The sequence below is a fragment of the Hemibagrus wyckioides genome, linkage group LG12 (genome assembly GCF_019097595.1).
Source record: "Hemibagrus wyckioides isolate EC202008001 linkage group LG12, SWU_Hwy_1.0, whole genome shotgun sequence".
Lineage (NCBI taxonomy): Eukaryota > Metazoa > Chordata > Actinopteri > Siluriformes > Bagridae > Hemibagrus > Hemibagrus wyckioides.
In genome coordinates, this window is record NC_080721.1 from 13,211,476 (window position 1) to 13,231,836 (window position 20,361).

General features: G+C 40.1%; 1 protein-coding gene across 12 annotated transcripts in view; it reads left to right on the forward strand.

Moving 5' to 3' along the window:
• Positions 1-20,361, forward strand: part of LOC131362396 (NACHT, LRR and PYD domains-containing protein 12-like) — a 152,737-nt gene that overhangs the window by 26,905 nt on the left and 105,471 nt on the right. For 11 of the 12 annotated variants that reach the window (XM_058404354.1, XM_058404347.1, XM_058404346.1 and 8 more), the window contains one exon: positions 4,878-5,051. The exons of the other annotated variant lie outside the window; for it this stretch is intronic. In XM_058404354.1, the coding sequence (XP_058260337.1) occupies positions 4,878-5,051 (174 nt within the window). The remainder of the gene's footprint in view (positions 1-4,877; positions 5,052-20,361) is intronic. 12 annotated transcript variants of the gene reach the window in all.

Sequence of the window (20,361 nt, forward strand, 5' to 3'; positions counted from 1 at the left end):
CACACACACACCACGTGACTAAAATACACACCTATACACACACACACCACGTGACTTAAATACACACCTATACACACACACACACCACGTGGCTAAAATACACACCTATACACACACACACACACCACATGATTAAAATACACACCTATACACACACACACACCACGTGACTAAAATACACACCTATACACACACACACACCACATGAATAAAATACACACCTATACACACACCACGTGACTGAAATACACACCTATACACACACACACACAAATACACCACGTGACTAAAATACGCACACACACACACACACCAGGTGACTAAAATACACATCTATACACACACACACACACACACACACACACCAACTGACTAAAATACACACCTATACACACACACACACACCAAGTGACTAAAATACACACACACACACACACACCAAGTGACTAAAATACACACACACACACACACACCAAGTGACTAAAATACACACCTATACACACACACACACCACATGACTAAAATACACACCTATACACACACACCGCGTGACTAAAATACACACCTATTCACACACACACACCACATGACTAAAATACACACTTATACACACACACACCACGTGACTAAAATACACACCTATACACACACACACACCACGTGACTAAAATACACACCTATACACACACACACCACGTGACTAAAATACACACCTATACACACACACCACGTGACTAAAATACACACCTATACACACACACCGCGTGACTAAAATACACACCTATACACACACACACACCACATGACTAAAATACACACCTATACACACACACACACCACGTGACTAAAATACACACCTATACACACACACCGCGTGACTAAAATACACACCTATACACACACACACACCACGTGACTAAAATACACACCTATACACACACACCACGTGACTAAAATACACACCTATACACACACACCACGTGACTAAAATACACACCTATACACACACACCACGTGACTAAAATACACACCTATACACACACACACACCACGTGACTAAAATACACACCTATACACACACACCACGTGACTAAAATACACACCTATACACACACACCACGTGACTAAAATACACACCTATACACACACACCACGTGACTAAAATACACACCTATACACACACACACCACGTGACTAAAATACACACACACACACCACGTGACTAAAATACACACCTATACACACCCACACACCACGTGACTAAAATACACACACACACCACGTGACTAAAATACACACACACACCACGTGACTAAAATACACACCTATACACACCACGTGACTAAAATACACACCTATACACACACACACCACGTGACTAAAATACACACCTATACACACACACACCACGTGACTAAAATACACACCTATACACACACACACACCACGTGACTAAAATACACACCTATACACACACACACACCACGTGACTAAAATACACACCTATACACACACACCACGTGACTAAAATACACACCTATACACACACACACACACCACGTGACTAAAATACACACCTATACACACACACACACACCACGTGACTAAAATACACACCTATACACACACACACCACGTGACTAAAATACACACACACACCAGGTGACTAAAATACACACCTATACACACACACACACACCACGTGACTAAAATACACACCTATACACACACACACACCACGTGACTAAAATACACACCTATACACACACACACACCACGTGACTAAAATACACACCTATACACACACACACACACACCACGTGACTAAAATACACACCTATACACACACACACCATGTGACTAAAATACACACCTATACACACACACACCACATGAATAAAATACACACCTATACACACACACACCACGTGACTAAAATACACACCTATACACACACACACCACGTGACTAAAATACACACCTATACACACACACACACCACATGACTAAAATACACACCTATACACACACACACACACCACGTGACTAAAATACACACCTATACACACACACACACCACGTGACTAAAATACACACCTATACACACACACACACACCACGTGACTAAAATACACACCTATACACACACACACACCACGTGACTAAAATACACACCTATACACACACACACCACGTGACTAAAATACACACCTATACACACACACACACCACGTGACTAAAATACACACCTATACACACACACACACCACGTGACTAAAATACACACCTATACACACACACACACCACATGAATAAAATACACACCTATACACACACACCACGTGACTAAAATACACACCTATACACACACACCACGTGACTAAAATACACACCTATACACACACACACACCACGTGACTAAAATACACACCTATACACACACACCACGTGACTAAAATACACACCTATACACACACACACACCACGTGACTAAAATACACACCTATACACACACACACACACACCACGTGACTAAAATACACACCTATACACACACACACCCCGTGACTAAAATACACACCTATACACACACACACCCCGTGACTAAAATACACACCTATACACACACACACACGACGTGACTAAAATACACACCCATACACACACACCACGTGACTAAAATACACACTTATACACACACACATACACACACACACACCATGTGACTAAAATACACACCTATGCACACACACACTACGTGACTAAAATACACACCTATACACACACACACCACGTGACTAAAATACACACCTTTACACACACACACACCACATGATTAAAATACACACCTATACACACACACACCACGTGACTAAAATACACACCTATACACACACACACACCACATGACTTAAATGCACACCTATACACACACACACCACGTGACTAAAATACACACCTATACACACACACCACGTGACTAAAATACACACCTATACACACACACACCACGTGACTAAAATACACACCTATACACACACACACACCACGTGACTAAAATACACACCTATACACACACACACACACACACACACACCACGTGACTAAAATACACACCTATACACACACACACACCACGTGACTAAAATACACACCTATACACACACACCACGTGACTAAAATACACACCTATTCACACACACACACCACATGACTAAAATACACACCTATACACACACACACCACGTGACTAAAATACACACCTATACACACACACACACCACGTGACTAAAATACACACCTATACACACACACACCACGTGACTAAAATACACACCTATACACACACACACACACCACGTGGCTGAAATACACACCTATACACACACACACACCACATGATTAAAATACACACCTATACACACACACACACCACGTGACTAAAATACATACCTATACACACACACACCACATGACTAAAATACACACCTATACACACACACACACCACGTGGCTGAAATACACACCTATACACACACACACACACCACGTGGCTGAAATACACACCTATACACACACACACACCACATGATTAAAATACACACCTATACACACACACACACCACGTGACTAAAATACACACCTATACACACACACACTCCACATGAATAAAATACACACCTATACACACACACACACCACGTGACTAAAATACACACCTATCCACACACACCACGTGACTGAAATACACACCTATACACACACACACAAATACACCACGTGACTAAAATACGCACACACACACACACACCAGGTGACTAAAATACACATCTATACACACACACACACACACCAAGTGACTAAAATACACACACACACACCAAGTGACTAAAATACACACACACACACACCAAGTGACTAAAATACACATCTATACACACACACACACACACACCACGTGACTAAAATACACACCTATACACACACACACACACACCACATGATTAAAATACACACCTATACACACACACACACCACGTGACTAAAATACATACCTATACACACACACACACACCAAGTGACTAAAATACACACCTATACACACACACACACACACCAAGTGACTAAAATACACACACACACACCAAGTGACTAAAATACACACACACACACACCACGTGACTAAAATACACACCTATACACACACACACACACACCACATGATTAAAATACACACCTATACACACACACACCACGTGACTAAAATACATACCTATACACACACACACCACATGACTAAAATACACACCTATACACACACACACACCACGTGACTAAAATACACACCTATACACACACACACACACCACGTGGCTGAAATACACACCTATACACACACACACACCACATGATTAAAATACACACCTATACACACACACACACCACGTGACTAAAATACATACCTATACACACACACACACCACGTGACTAAAATACACACCTATACACACACACACTCCACATGAATAAAATACACACCTATACACACACACACACCACGTGACTAAAATACACACCTATACACACACACACACACACCAAGTGACTAAAATACACACCTATACACACACACACACACACCAAGTGACTAAAATACACACACACACACACCAAGTGACTAAAATACACATCTATACACACACACACACACACACACACCACGTGACTAAAATACACACCTATACACACACACACACACACCACGTGACTAAAATACACACCTATACACACACACACACACACCACGTGACTAAAATACACACCTATATACATGTTGAGTATCTGTTGATGAAGAGTGTGTTATTGTGTGTCTGCAGGTTGTTGTGTTGTCGTGTCTCAGATGAAGACTGTTCTGCTCTGACTTCAGCTCTGAGATCAAACCCCTCACACCTGAGAGACCTGAATCTGTCCTATAATAAACTAGGAGACTCAGGAGTGAAGAGTCTCTCTGCTCTACTGGAGAATCCTCTCTGTAAACTGGAGACACTGTGGTAAGATCATCTCTCTGAGAGTCACATGACCTGATCCTCACTAAGACACTTTCTCTAATAGTGAGACTGAAGCAGGGGTTTTAGGTTCACCCAGGGGCGTCACTAGGGCTCGAGCCCCAAATGATTTTAATCTAGCCCTGAATGATTTATCCTGAATTTTACCACCGGAGTGTAGAGGAATTAAATAAATGTTGATCGCTTTAGGTGAGCACTGTTACCGTTTACTGTATCTCTCTCCAAACACACACACACTCACACTCTCACACACACACACACACACACACACATGCAAGCCAAAATACTACGAGTGTGCACTCGAATATGCTCTAGATCCGCTCTCGCGATACTTCAATGTCACACACCTATCTCATACACACACACACACACACCAGGTGACACAAATACACACCTATACACACACACACACCACATGACTAAAATACACACCTATACACACACACACACACACACCACATGACTAAAATACACACCTATACACACACACCACGTGACTGAAATACACACCTATACACACACACAACACGTGACTAAAATACACACCTATACACACACACCACATGACTAAAATACACACCTATACAAACACACACACCACGTGACTAAAATACATACCTATACACACACACACACCACGTGACTAAAATACACACCTATACACACACACACACACCACGTGACTAAAATACACACCTATACACACACACACACCAAGTGACTAAAATACACACACACACACACACCAAGTGACTAAAATACACACCTATACACACACACACACACCAAGTGACTAAAATACACACCTATATACACACACACACACCACGTGACTAAAATACACACCTATATACACACACACACACACACACACCACGTGACTAAAATACACACCTATACACACACACACACCACGTGACTGAAATACACACCTATACACACACACACACCACATGACTAAAATACACACCTATACACACACACACGCACACCACGTGACTAAAATTCACACCTATACACACACACACACCAAGTGACTAAAATACACACACACACCACGTGACTAAAATACACACATATATACACACACACACACACACCAAGTGACTAAAATACACACCTATACACACACACACACCACGTGACTGAAATACACACCTATACACACACACACACACACACCACATGACTAAAATACACACCTATACACACACACACACCACGTGACTAAAATACACACCTATACACACACACACACCAAGTGACTAAAATACACACACACACACACCAAGTGACTAAAATACACACACACACACACACCATGTGACTAAAATACATACCTATACACACACACACACACACCACGTGACTAAAATACACACCTATACACACTCACACACACCATGTGACTAAAATACACACCTATACACACACACCACATGACTAAAATACACACCTATACAAACACACACACACACCACGTGACTAAAATACACACCTATACACACACACACACACCACATGACTAAAATACACACCTATATACACACACACCACGTGACTAAAATACACACCTATATACACACACACCACGTGACTAAAATACACACCTATACACACTCACACACACACCACGTGACTAAAATACACACCTATATACACACACACACACACACACACCACGTGACTAAAATACACACATATACACACACACACACACACACACACACACACACCACGTGACTAAAATACACACCTATACACACTCACACACCAGGTGACTAAAATACACACCTATACACACTCACACACACACACACACACACACACCACGTGACTAGAATACACACCTATACACACACACACCACGTGACTAAAATACACACCTATACACACACCACGTGACTAAAATACACACCTATACACACACACACACACACACCATGTGACTAACATACACACCTATACACACACACACACACACACAAACCACGTGACTAAAATACACACCTATACACACACACCATGTGACTAAAATACACACTTATACACACACACACACACCACGTGACTAAAATACACACCTATACACACACACACACCACGTGACTAAAATACACACCTATACACACACACACACACCACGTGACTAAAATACACACCTATACACACACACACACACACACACACACACCACGTGACTAAAATACACACCTATACACACCTATACACACACACACCCACACACACACCACGTGACTAAAATACACACCTATACACACACACACACACCACGTGACTAAAATACACACCTATACACACACACACACATGTGACTAAAATACACACCTATACACACACACACACCACGTGACTAAAATACACACCTATACACACACACACACACCACGTGACTAAAATACACACCTATACACACACACACACACACACCACGTGACTAAAATACACACCTATACACACACACACACACACACACCACGTGACTGAAATACACACCTATACACACACACACACCACGTGACTGAAATACACACCTATACTCACACACACACCACGTCACTAAAATACACACCTATACACACACACACACCACGTGACTAAAATACACACCTATACACACACACACACCACGTGACTAAAATACACACCTATACACACACACACACACACCACGTGACTAAAATACACACCTATACACACACACACACCACGTGACTAAAATACACACCTATACACACACACACACCACGTGACTAAAATACACACCTATACACACACACACCACGTGACTAAAATACACACCTATACACACACACACACACACACCACGTGACTAAAATACACACCTATACACACACACACCACGTGACTAAAATACACACCTATACACACACACACACAACGTGACTAAAATACACACCTATACACACACACACACACACACACACACAACGTGACTAAAATACACACCTATACACACACACACACACACACCACGTGACTAAAATACACACCTATACACACACACACCACGTGACTAAAATACACACCTATACACACACACACACACACACCACGTGACTAAAATACACACCTATACACACACACACACACCACGTGACTAAAATACACACCTATACACACACACACACACACACCACGTGACTAAAATACACACCTATATACACACACACACACACCACGTGACTAAAATACACACCTATACACACACACATACACAACACATGACTAAAATACACACCTATACACACACACACACACCACGTGACTAAAATACACACCTATACACACACACACACCACGTGACTAAAATACACACCTATACACACACACACACACACCACGTGACTAAAATACACACCTATACACACACACACACCACGTGACTAAAATACACACCTATACACACACACACACACCACGTGACTAAAATACACACCTATACACACACACACACACCATGTGACTAAAATACACACCTATACACACACACACACCACGTGACTAAAATACACACCTATACACACACACACACACACCACGTGACTAAAATACACACCTATACACACACACACACACAACACGTGACTAAAATACACACCTATACACACACACACACACACCACGTGACTAAAATACACACCTATACACACACACACACACCACATGACTAAAATACACACCTATACACACACACACCACGTGACTAAAATACACACCTATACACACACACACACACACCACGTGACTAAAATACACACCTATACACACACACACACACACACACCACGTGACTAAAATACACACCTATACACACACACACACACACCACGTGACTAAAATACACACCTATACACACACACACACACACCACGTGACTAAAATACACACCTATACACACACACACACACACACCACGTGACTAAAATACACACCTATACACACACACACACACACCACGTGACTAAAATACACACCTATACACACACACACACCACGTGACTAAAATACACACCTATACACACACACACACACACACCACGTGACTAAAATACACACCTATACACACACACACACCACGTGACTAAAATACACACCTATACACACACACACCACGTGACTAAAATACACACCTATACACACACACACACACACCACGTGACTAAAATACACACCTATACACACACACACACACACACACACACCACGTGACTAAAATACACACCTATACACACACACCACGTGACTAAAATACACACCTACACACATACACCACGTGACTAAAATACACACCTATACACAAACACACACACACACACACCACTTGACTAAAATACACACCTATACACACACACAACACGTGACTAAAATACACACCTATACACACACACACACACACACACACACATCAATGACTAAAATACACACAGACCACGTGACTAAAATACACACCTATACAAACACACACCACGTGACTAAAATACACACCTATATACACACACACACACACCACGTGACTAAAATACACACCTATACACACACACACACCACGTGACTAAAATACACACACACACACCACGTGACTAAAATACACACCTATACACACACACACCACGTGACTAAAATACACACCTATACACACACACACCTCACATGACTCAAATACACACCTATATACACACACACCACGTGACTAAAATACAGACCTATACACACACACACACACCACGTGACTAAAATAAACACCTATACACACACACACACCACGTGACTAAAATACACACCTATACACACACACACACCACGTGACTAAAATACACACCTATACACACACACACACACACACACCACGTGACTAAAATACACACCTATACACACACACACCACGTGACTAAAATACACACCTATACACACACACACACACCACGTGACTAAAATACACACCTATACACACACACACACCACGTGACTAAAATACACACCTATACACACACACACACCACGTGACTAAAATACACACCTATACACACACACACACCACGTGACTAAAATACACACCTATACACACACACACCACGTGACTAAAATACACACCTATACACACACACACACCACGTGACTAAAATACACACCTATACACACACACACACACACACACACACACCACGTGACTAAAATACACACCTATACACACACACACACCACGTGACTAAAATACACACCTATACACACACACACCACGTGACTAAAATACACACCTATACACACACACACACACACCACGTGACTAAAATACACACCTATACACACACACACCACGTGACTAAAATACACACCTATACACACACACACACCACGTGACTAAAATACACACCTATACACACACACACACCACGTGACTAAAATACACACCTATACACACACACACACCACGTGACTAAAATACACACCTATACACACACACACACCACGTGACTAAAATACACACCTATACACACACACACACACACCACGTGACTAAAATACACACCTATACACACACACACACCACGTGACTAAAATACACACCTATACACACACACACACACACACCACGTGACTAAAATACACACCTATACACACACACACACACCACGTGACTAAAATACACACCTATACACACACACACACACACACACGATGTGACTAAAATACACACCTATACACACACACACACACCACCTGACTAAAATACACACCTATACACACACACACTACGTGACTAAAATACACACCTATACACACACACACACGCCACGTGACTAAAATGCACACCTATACACACACACACACACCACGTGACTAAAATACACACCTATACACACTCACACACTACGTGACTAAAATACACACCTATATACACAAACACACACACCACGTGACTAACATACACACCTATACACACTCACATACACCTCGTGACTAAAATACACACTTATACACACACACACACACACACACCACATGACTAAAATACACACCTATACACACTCACACACACCACGTGACTAAAATACACACCTATACACACACACACACCACGTGACTAAAATACACACCTATACACACACACACACCACGTGACTAAAATACACACCTATACACACACACACACACCATGTGACTAAAATACACACCTATACACACACACACACTACGTGACTAAAATACACACCTATACACACACACACACACACACACCATGTGACTAAAATACACACCTATACACACACACACACACACCACGTGACTAAAATACACACCTATATACACACACACACACTACGTGACTAAAATACACACCTATACACACACACCTGTACACACACACACACACCACGTGACTAAAATACACACCTATACACACACAACACGTGACTAAAATACACGCCTATACACACACACACACACACACACACACCACGTGACTAAAATACACACCTATACACACACACACACCACGTGACTAAAATACACACCTATACACACTCACACACTACGTGACTAAAATACACACCTATACACACACACACACACCACGTGACTAAAATACACACCTATACACACACACACACACCACGTGACTAAAATACACACCTATACACACACACACACCACGTGACTAAAATACACACCTATACACACACACACACACCACGTGACTAAAATACACACCTATACACACACACACACCACGTGACTAAAATACACACCTATATACACACACACACCACGTGACTAAAATACACACCTATACACACTCACACACACACACACTCACACACACCACGTGACTACAATACACACCTATACACACTCACACACACACACACCACGTGACTAAAATACACACCTATATACACACACACACACCACGTGACTAAAATACACACCTATACACACTCACACACACACACCACGTGACTAAAATACACACCTATATACACACACACACCACGTGACTAAAATACACACCTATACACACACACACACACACCACGTGACTAAAATACACACCTATACACACTCTCACACACACACACACCCACACCACATGACTAAAATACACACCTATACACACTCACACACACACTCACACACACCACGTGACTAAAATGCACACCTATACACACACACCACGTGACTAAAATACACACCTATACACACACACACACACACACGATGTGACTAAAATACACACCTATACACACACACGATGTGACTAAAATACACACCTATACACACACACACACACCACCTGACTAAAATACACACCTATACACACACACACTACGTGACTAAAATACACACCTATACACACACACACCACGTGACTAAAATACACACCTATACACACACACACACCAGGTGACTAAAATACACACCTATACACACACACACACACCACGTGACTAAAATACACACCTATACACACACACACTATGTGACTAAAATACACACCTATACACACACACACACACCACCTGACTAAAATACACACCTATACACACACACACTATGTGACTAAAATACACACCTATACACACACACACACCACGTGACTAAAATACACACCTATACACACACACACCACGTGACTAAAATACACACCTATACACACACACACTATGTGACTAAAATACACACCTATACACACACACACTATGTGACTAAAATACACACCTATACACACACACACACACCACCTGACTAAAATACACACCTATACACACACACACACCACGTGACTAAAATACACACCTATACACACACACACACACACCACGTGACTAAAATACACACCTATACACACACACACCACGTGACTAAAATACACACCTATACACACACACACTATGTGACTAAAATACACACCTATACACACACACACACACCACCTGACTAAAATACACACCTATACACACACACACTGTGACTAAAATACACACCTATACACACACACACACCACGTGACTAAAATACACACCTATTCACACACACACACCACGTGACTAAAATACACACCTATACACACACACACTATGTGACTAAAATACACACCTATACACACACACACACCACGTGACTAAAATACACACCTATACACACACACACACCACGTGACTAAAATACACACCTATACACACACACACACCACCTGACTAAAATACACACCTATACACACACACACTATGTGACTAAAATACACACCTATACACACACACACCACGTGACTAAAATACACACCTATTCACACACACACACCACGTGACTAAAATACACACCTATACACACACACACACACCACGTGACTAAAATACACACCTATACACACACACACACCACATGACTAAAATACACACCTATACACACACAAACCACGTGACTAAAATACACACCTATACACACACACACACACACACACACACCAGGTGACTAAAATACACACCTATACACACACACACACCACGTGACTAAAATACACACCTATACACACACACACACCAGGTGACTAAAATACACACCTATACACACACACACACCACGTGACTAAAATACACACCTATACACACACACACACACACACCACGTGACTAAAATACACACCTATACACACACACACACCACGTGACTAAAATACACACCTATACACACACACACACCACGTGACTAAAATACACACCTATACACACACACACACCACGTGACTAAAATACACACCTATACACACACACACACACCACGTGACTAAAATACACACCTATACACACACACACACCACGTGACTAAAATACACACCTATACACACACACACCACGTGACTAAAATACACACCTATACACACACACACACCACATGACTAAAATACACACCTATACACACACACACACACACACCACGTGACTAAAATACACACCTATACACACACACACACACACACCACGTGACTAAAATACACACCTATACACACACACACACCACGTGACTAAAATACACACCTATACACACACACACACACCACGTGACTAAAATACACACCTATACACACACACACACCACGTGACTAAAATACACACCTATACACACACACACACCACGTGACTAAAATACACACCTATACACACACACACACCACGTGACTAAAATACACACCTATACACACACACACACACACCACGTGACTAAAATACACACCTATACACACACACACACACACCACGTGACTAAAATACACACCTATACACACACACACACACACACCACGTGACTAAAATACACACCTATACACACACACACACACCACGTGACTAAAATACACACCTATACACACTCACACACTACGTGACTAAAATACACACCTATACACACACACACACCACGTGACTAAAATACACACCTATACACACACACACACCACGTGACTAAAATACACACCTATACACACACACACACACACCACGTGACTAAAATACACACCTATACACACACACACACACACACCACGTGACTAAAATACACACCTATACACACACACACACACACACACCACGTGACTAAAATACACACCTATACACACACACACACACACACCACGTGACTAAAATACACACCTATACACACTCACACACACACACACACTCACACACACCACGTGACTAAAATACACACCTATACACACACACACCACGTGACTAAAATACACACCTATACACACACACACACCACGTGACTAAAATACACACCTATACACACACACCACCTGACTAAAATACACACCTATACACACACACACACACACACGATGTGACTAAAATACACACCTATACACACACACGATGTGACTAAAATACACACCTATACACACACACACACACCACCTGACTAAAATACACACCTATACACACACACACCACGTGACTAAAATACACACCTATACACACACACACTATGTGACTAAAATACACACCTATACACACACACACACCACCTGACTAAAATACACACCTATACACACACACACACACACACACAACATGACTAAAATACACACCTATACACACACACACACACAACACATGACTAAAATACACACCTATACACACACACACACACACACCACGTGACTAAAATACACACCTATACACACACACACCACGTGACTAAAATACACACCTATACACACACACACCACGTGACTAAAATACACACCTATATACATGTTGAGTATCTGTTGATGAAGAGTGTGTTATTGTGTGTCTGCAGGTTGGAGAATTGTGATTTCTCAGATGAAGGCTGTGCTGCTCTGACTTCAGCTCTGAGATCAAACCCCTCACACCTGAGAGAACTGAATCTGTCCTGTAATAATCTAGGAGACTCAGGAGTGAAGAGTCTCTCTGCTCTAACGAGGGATAATCACAATCTACAGACAGTGAAGTGAGTAATGATCTGTTTTAGATAAACACTGAAATGAATTAAAAGACTGATAGCATTATTATGTTTATTAGCATTAGTTTATACATTTCCATAAATATCAGATTAATGTGTTACAATTTCACTATATTCTGTTTAATCAGACGTTTTCTAACAATTTGCTTTAATGCTGTTTGGTGTGGATTTAAATTTCATGTGAAAGTAGAAGACAGAGAATCTGAGACTACAAAATATCCAAACTGAGTGCATGAGCGTGACTATAAATGAACACCTCACCTGCCGGTATCACCCTGCTATCTCTTTATTCTGTGCTTCCACACTGTGTCTTCTCTCATTCCTGTAAAATTCACTTCAGCTTCTTCTTAAAGTCTGCACTTAAATATATTCATGTAGAGCGAGAGTTGAAACACAGCAACTCTCCAGAGACGGTGAGAAGAGAAGAGAAGTGATGTGATGGTTTCTGGTGGAATTTCTTGTTTGTTCTAGCTAAATGTTACAGATTGTAATGAAAGACATTTTGAACAGTAAATTATAAAAAGAGGATAATAATGTTTCTCTGGGAGCACAGATGATTTCCTGCTCTTGATCAAGCTAGAACTTGGTCATGAAGTATGACAGTCCAGTCTGTATTTATTTACTCAGACGTTTTTCTTTTCTTTTCAGTTGGTGATGAACATCTGTGTACGAGATGAAGACTCTGGTGTTCCTGCATTTCCATGTTGGGGATCAGACTTTTAATACACTGAGTGTCACTGATCACTTTATTAGGAATAACTGTACACCTGCTCCTTCCTGCAATTATCTAATCAGCCATTCATATGATAATTCATAAACTCGTGTTGATAAATATACTGTATATAAAAATAAATGTAGATACAGATCACATGTACAAAGAAAATAAAGTGTTAGAAACATTCAGCTGTTTTACACACAGTCTTGTGTAGTTTTGTAATGAAAACAAGCAGTGAATTTATTCACAGATTTCAGAACAATATGTGTAAACAGATCTACTTTACACACTCTGTGTCAGGTTTCAAAACTCCAGATTGTCTCTGTTGCTAAAAATGACAATGTTGTAATTCCAGTGGAAGATGAGAGACTAACCTGTGCCTTGGCTAAGCTGATCAGGTTCTGCTCGGGCTACAACTCTGCATATCCTCATATCCTCTGCAGTTTACTTCTAGTTTCATCTTTCTGGACTATGTATATTTCTCTCTATAGTTCTATTTAGACATTCCATTGTCTAAGACTGTCAGAAGATTTAAAGTCTTGGAAACAATCTTTGTAGACGTTCTTAGTTTAACACATTTTATCACCTTTATTCGACTTATTTTTATTATATTACATTAATATATATATTATATATTCTACTTTTTTTGATGATCAGATCAAACTCAGATCTGCCTTGTCTCTTGTTCACCCGTTGGCCTTCCTTGGACCAGGTTTTGAAGAAATAAATATTTAAATGCTATATTTTTTGTTGTATTTATTTGTGAACTGAACATGCAGCAAAAACCATAGCAAAAAATTCTTTCTCAAACATTTATTAAAAATACATTTATGTCTAACAACAAAATATAAGAGATTACATGGGTGAGATATTATCTGCTATACAATACTTTAGAGTGTGTTGGTATTTTCACACTCATACAAAGAAAGTTCTGGAAAGTTCTGACCCATTACATTTTTCTCAGTGGAGGAATTTTTCTGATTGGCTGATTTAAATTTGAGAGGGAAAATCGCTCCTGGAAATTGGGGGCGGGGTTTAGACCTGGAGGAGGGACAGTTTAAATCACTGTAATGTTTTTAACCAATCACGAGTGACCTGACCATGTCCATTAGATTCAATTAAGAACTATTTACCTTTTTCTTTTTTTGCACATTGCGTAGTCCACAGTGTTGTAGATATACACAATAATTTAATTTTGATCACCATTTCATGTGTGACTGTTAAAACATATCGACACATTTAATGTAGATTTACTTTACAGAGACTTTTATTATATTTTTTACATTTTTGGAGGGAAAGTTGGTTTAAGGCAGAGGTGTCCAATCTTATCCGCAAAGGGCCGGTGTGGGTGCAGGTTTTCATTCCAACTGAGCAGGAGCTACACCTGATTCCACCAGTTTAATCAACTGATCTTGGCTTTCAGTGGACTCAGGTGTGGCTTCTGCTCGGTTGGAATGAAAACCTGCACCCACACCGGCCCTTTGCGGATAAGATTGGACAGCCCTGGTTTAAGACAATAGGAGCAAGAGTGGCTTAGATTTGTCCTTATATGAAAAACACATGGCTTTAAAAGGCTTGTCTGTAAATTACTGTATAATTACAATTACACTAATCACCATTAATGTCTATAAGTAATTTAATACTACTGAAAAATATTTCAATCCTATTTTTACTGTTTTTTTACTATCAGATAGTGAAGGAACAGAGATATTCAGTGTAATCGGTTTAGTTTGAGGTGAATATTAAAGTGAGTTGAGGAGCTGCAGTGTCTCCACACACTGACCATTTACCCTAGAGTTCCACCCTAAACCCTAACTCCTGTATCACACACACCGTTACCACACACTGACCATTTACCCTAGAGTTCCACCCTAAACCCTAACTCCTGTATCACACACACCGTTACCACACACTGACCATTTACCCTAGAGTTCCACCTTAAACCCTAACTCCTGTATCACACACACCGTTATTACACACTGACCATTTACCCTAGAGTTCCACCTTAAACCCTAACTCCTGTATCACACACACCGTTACCACACACTGACCATTTACCCTAGAGTTCCACCTTAAACCCTAACTCCTGTATCACACACACCATTATCACACACTGACCATTTACCCTAGAGTTCCACCCTAAACCCTAACTCCTGTATCACACACACTGTTATTACACATTATCACATCATACTTTTACATATTGACCAACATAATTATCTTGCCCATTACCTAGCATTGGATATTATCAAGAAATACATATTGGTTTTATTTTGTGCATAACTTTATAAATAAAATTAATGTAAGATTTACTCTACAGAATAGTTTCATTACTTGTTTAGATTTTGGAGGGAAAGTTGTTTTATGGCAAAAAAAGAAGAAGAGTCCATCTTTTCTATGTCATATTTCAGCCATTGTACCCAGTGAAGGAAGAGTGATATTCAGTATAATGTTCAGCAGGTCATTTGGATTTAGTTTGAGGTGAATATTAGAGTTAGTTAAGGAGTTGCAGTGTCTGATATCTAATATTTAAAAAATATTAAACAAATGACCTTTTTTAATCAAAATATGTGAAGGCCAATAGAGTTAATTACAGTAGATAATTAGTGTAACAAACCACAGTACAGTGCTGCATTTTCCAGACAGGAGAGGATTTTGCTCTCTATCAAGCCATGGCTTACAGCATCCAGGAAATATTTAGGGATCATTAGGAAATACCAGCAGGCTCCCCTACTGATTTAAAATAAAACTAAATGATAAATTGGTAATACATGATAATTGCATAATAGAATATTTCATATGAAATTAAGAATTTGCACTGAGAAAATAACATAAAACCTAATTATGAATTTTATGAATAAAGATGAATTTTGAATAGATGTCTAAAAGCAGCTGTTGAACTACAACAAAAAATGTTTGTGTCGACGACTTTGAACTTTCTGTTGTACCTCTTGTCTCTGTTCATGAGACCAATTACAATCTGGAGGGTATATCCAATTTTACACAACTTTTTGAGGACATATTCAATTTTGTAATTTTATTTATTTTATTTTATTTAAGATTTGTTTTGCCTGAGAATTTTCTTTCGGCTCCTCTGAATATTCTTTAATATATTCTTTAACCTAAATTTATATACAGTGTACAAGTTACAATGCAGAGAATAACACTGATTATTTCATTCTATTTTTAGGAGCAACACAGAAGAATTTCCAGACACTAAAGGCGACTGAGGTGGAAGATTTCATTTCATTGGCACTGAAATTTGCACCACATACGAATTTAAAATGGTAACCACATTGTATTAGAACATTTTTAACTGAATTCAGTTGAATTCAGTTTAACTTAACAAACATCTTTATTTTAATGTTATGTGTCCTGTTTACTGAATGAATGTCTTTAATTTATTGATGTCATCCTGCAATACAGTTGTGTTTAATTGCTGTGTGTGTTTTATTGCTTTAGTGTTTCATTCCTCTTAAGGACTGCAGTCTGGACTTATTACTAATGACATACAGGTTATAATGTACAAGCTTTATTAACATGTAATAACCTAATATCAACATTATGGACCTTCATACACACATACAAAGCAATCTAATGTGTGTGTGTGTGTGTGTGCGCGCAGCATTCACATCAATAAATGGACTGTGTTTAGAAGAAGAGACATTAGTATGTGTGTTGCTTTTCTTTCTTTCAGGTGTGTGTCATCGTCACTTGTCTAAATTCTCGGGGGGCTGCAGCACTAACTGTGGGAGTTTGGGAGAAAAAATGAGTGACTTTCGGGAGTTTATCCACATTCTTTTTTATATCCTCTTTTCTCCTCCTTTTTTCAGCTCCTCTTGTGTAGCTGCGTTTCATTGTTTATTTCTAAATTTGTTCCAAATGTATAAAATTCTCACTCCTGCGCGCTCTAAGTCTTCCTCTGATCTACTCTCCTCTGACAGGGACTTTGAACCGCTCACACCTCGCGCATGTGCAGTACGATAGGAACGTTCCACTATTCATGAACCATGGGGGGGCCTCTTGAAAAGGTGTAATAATGACGTTAAAATC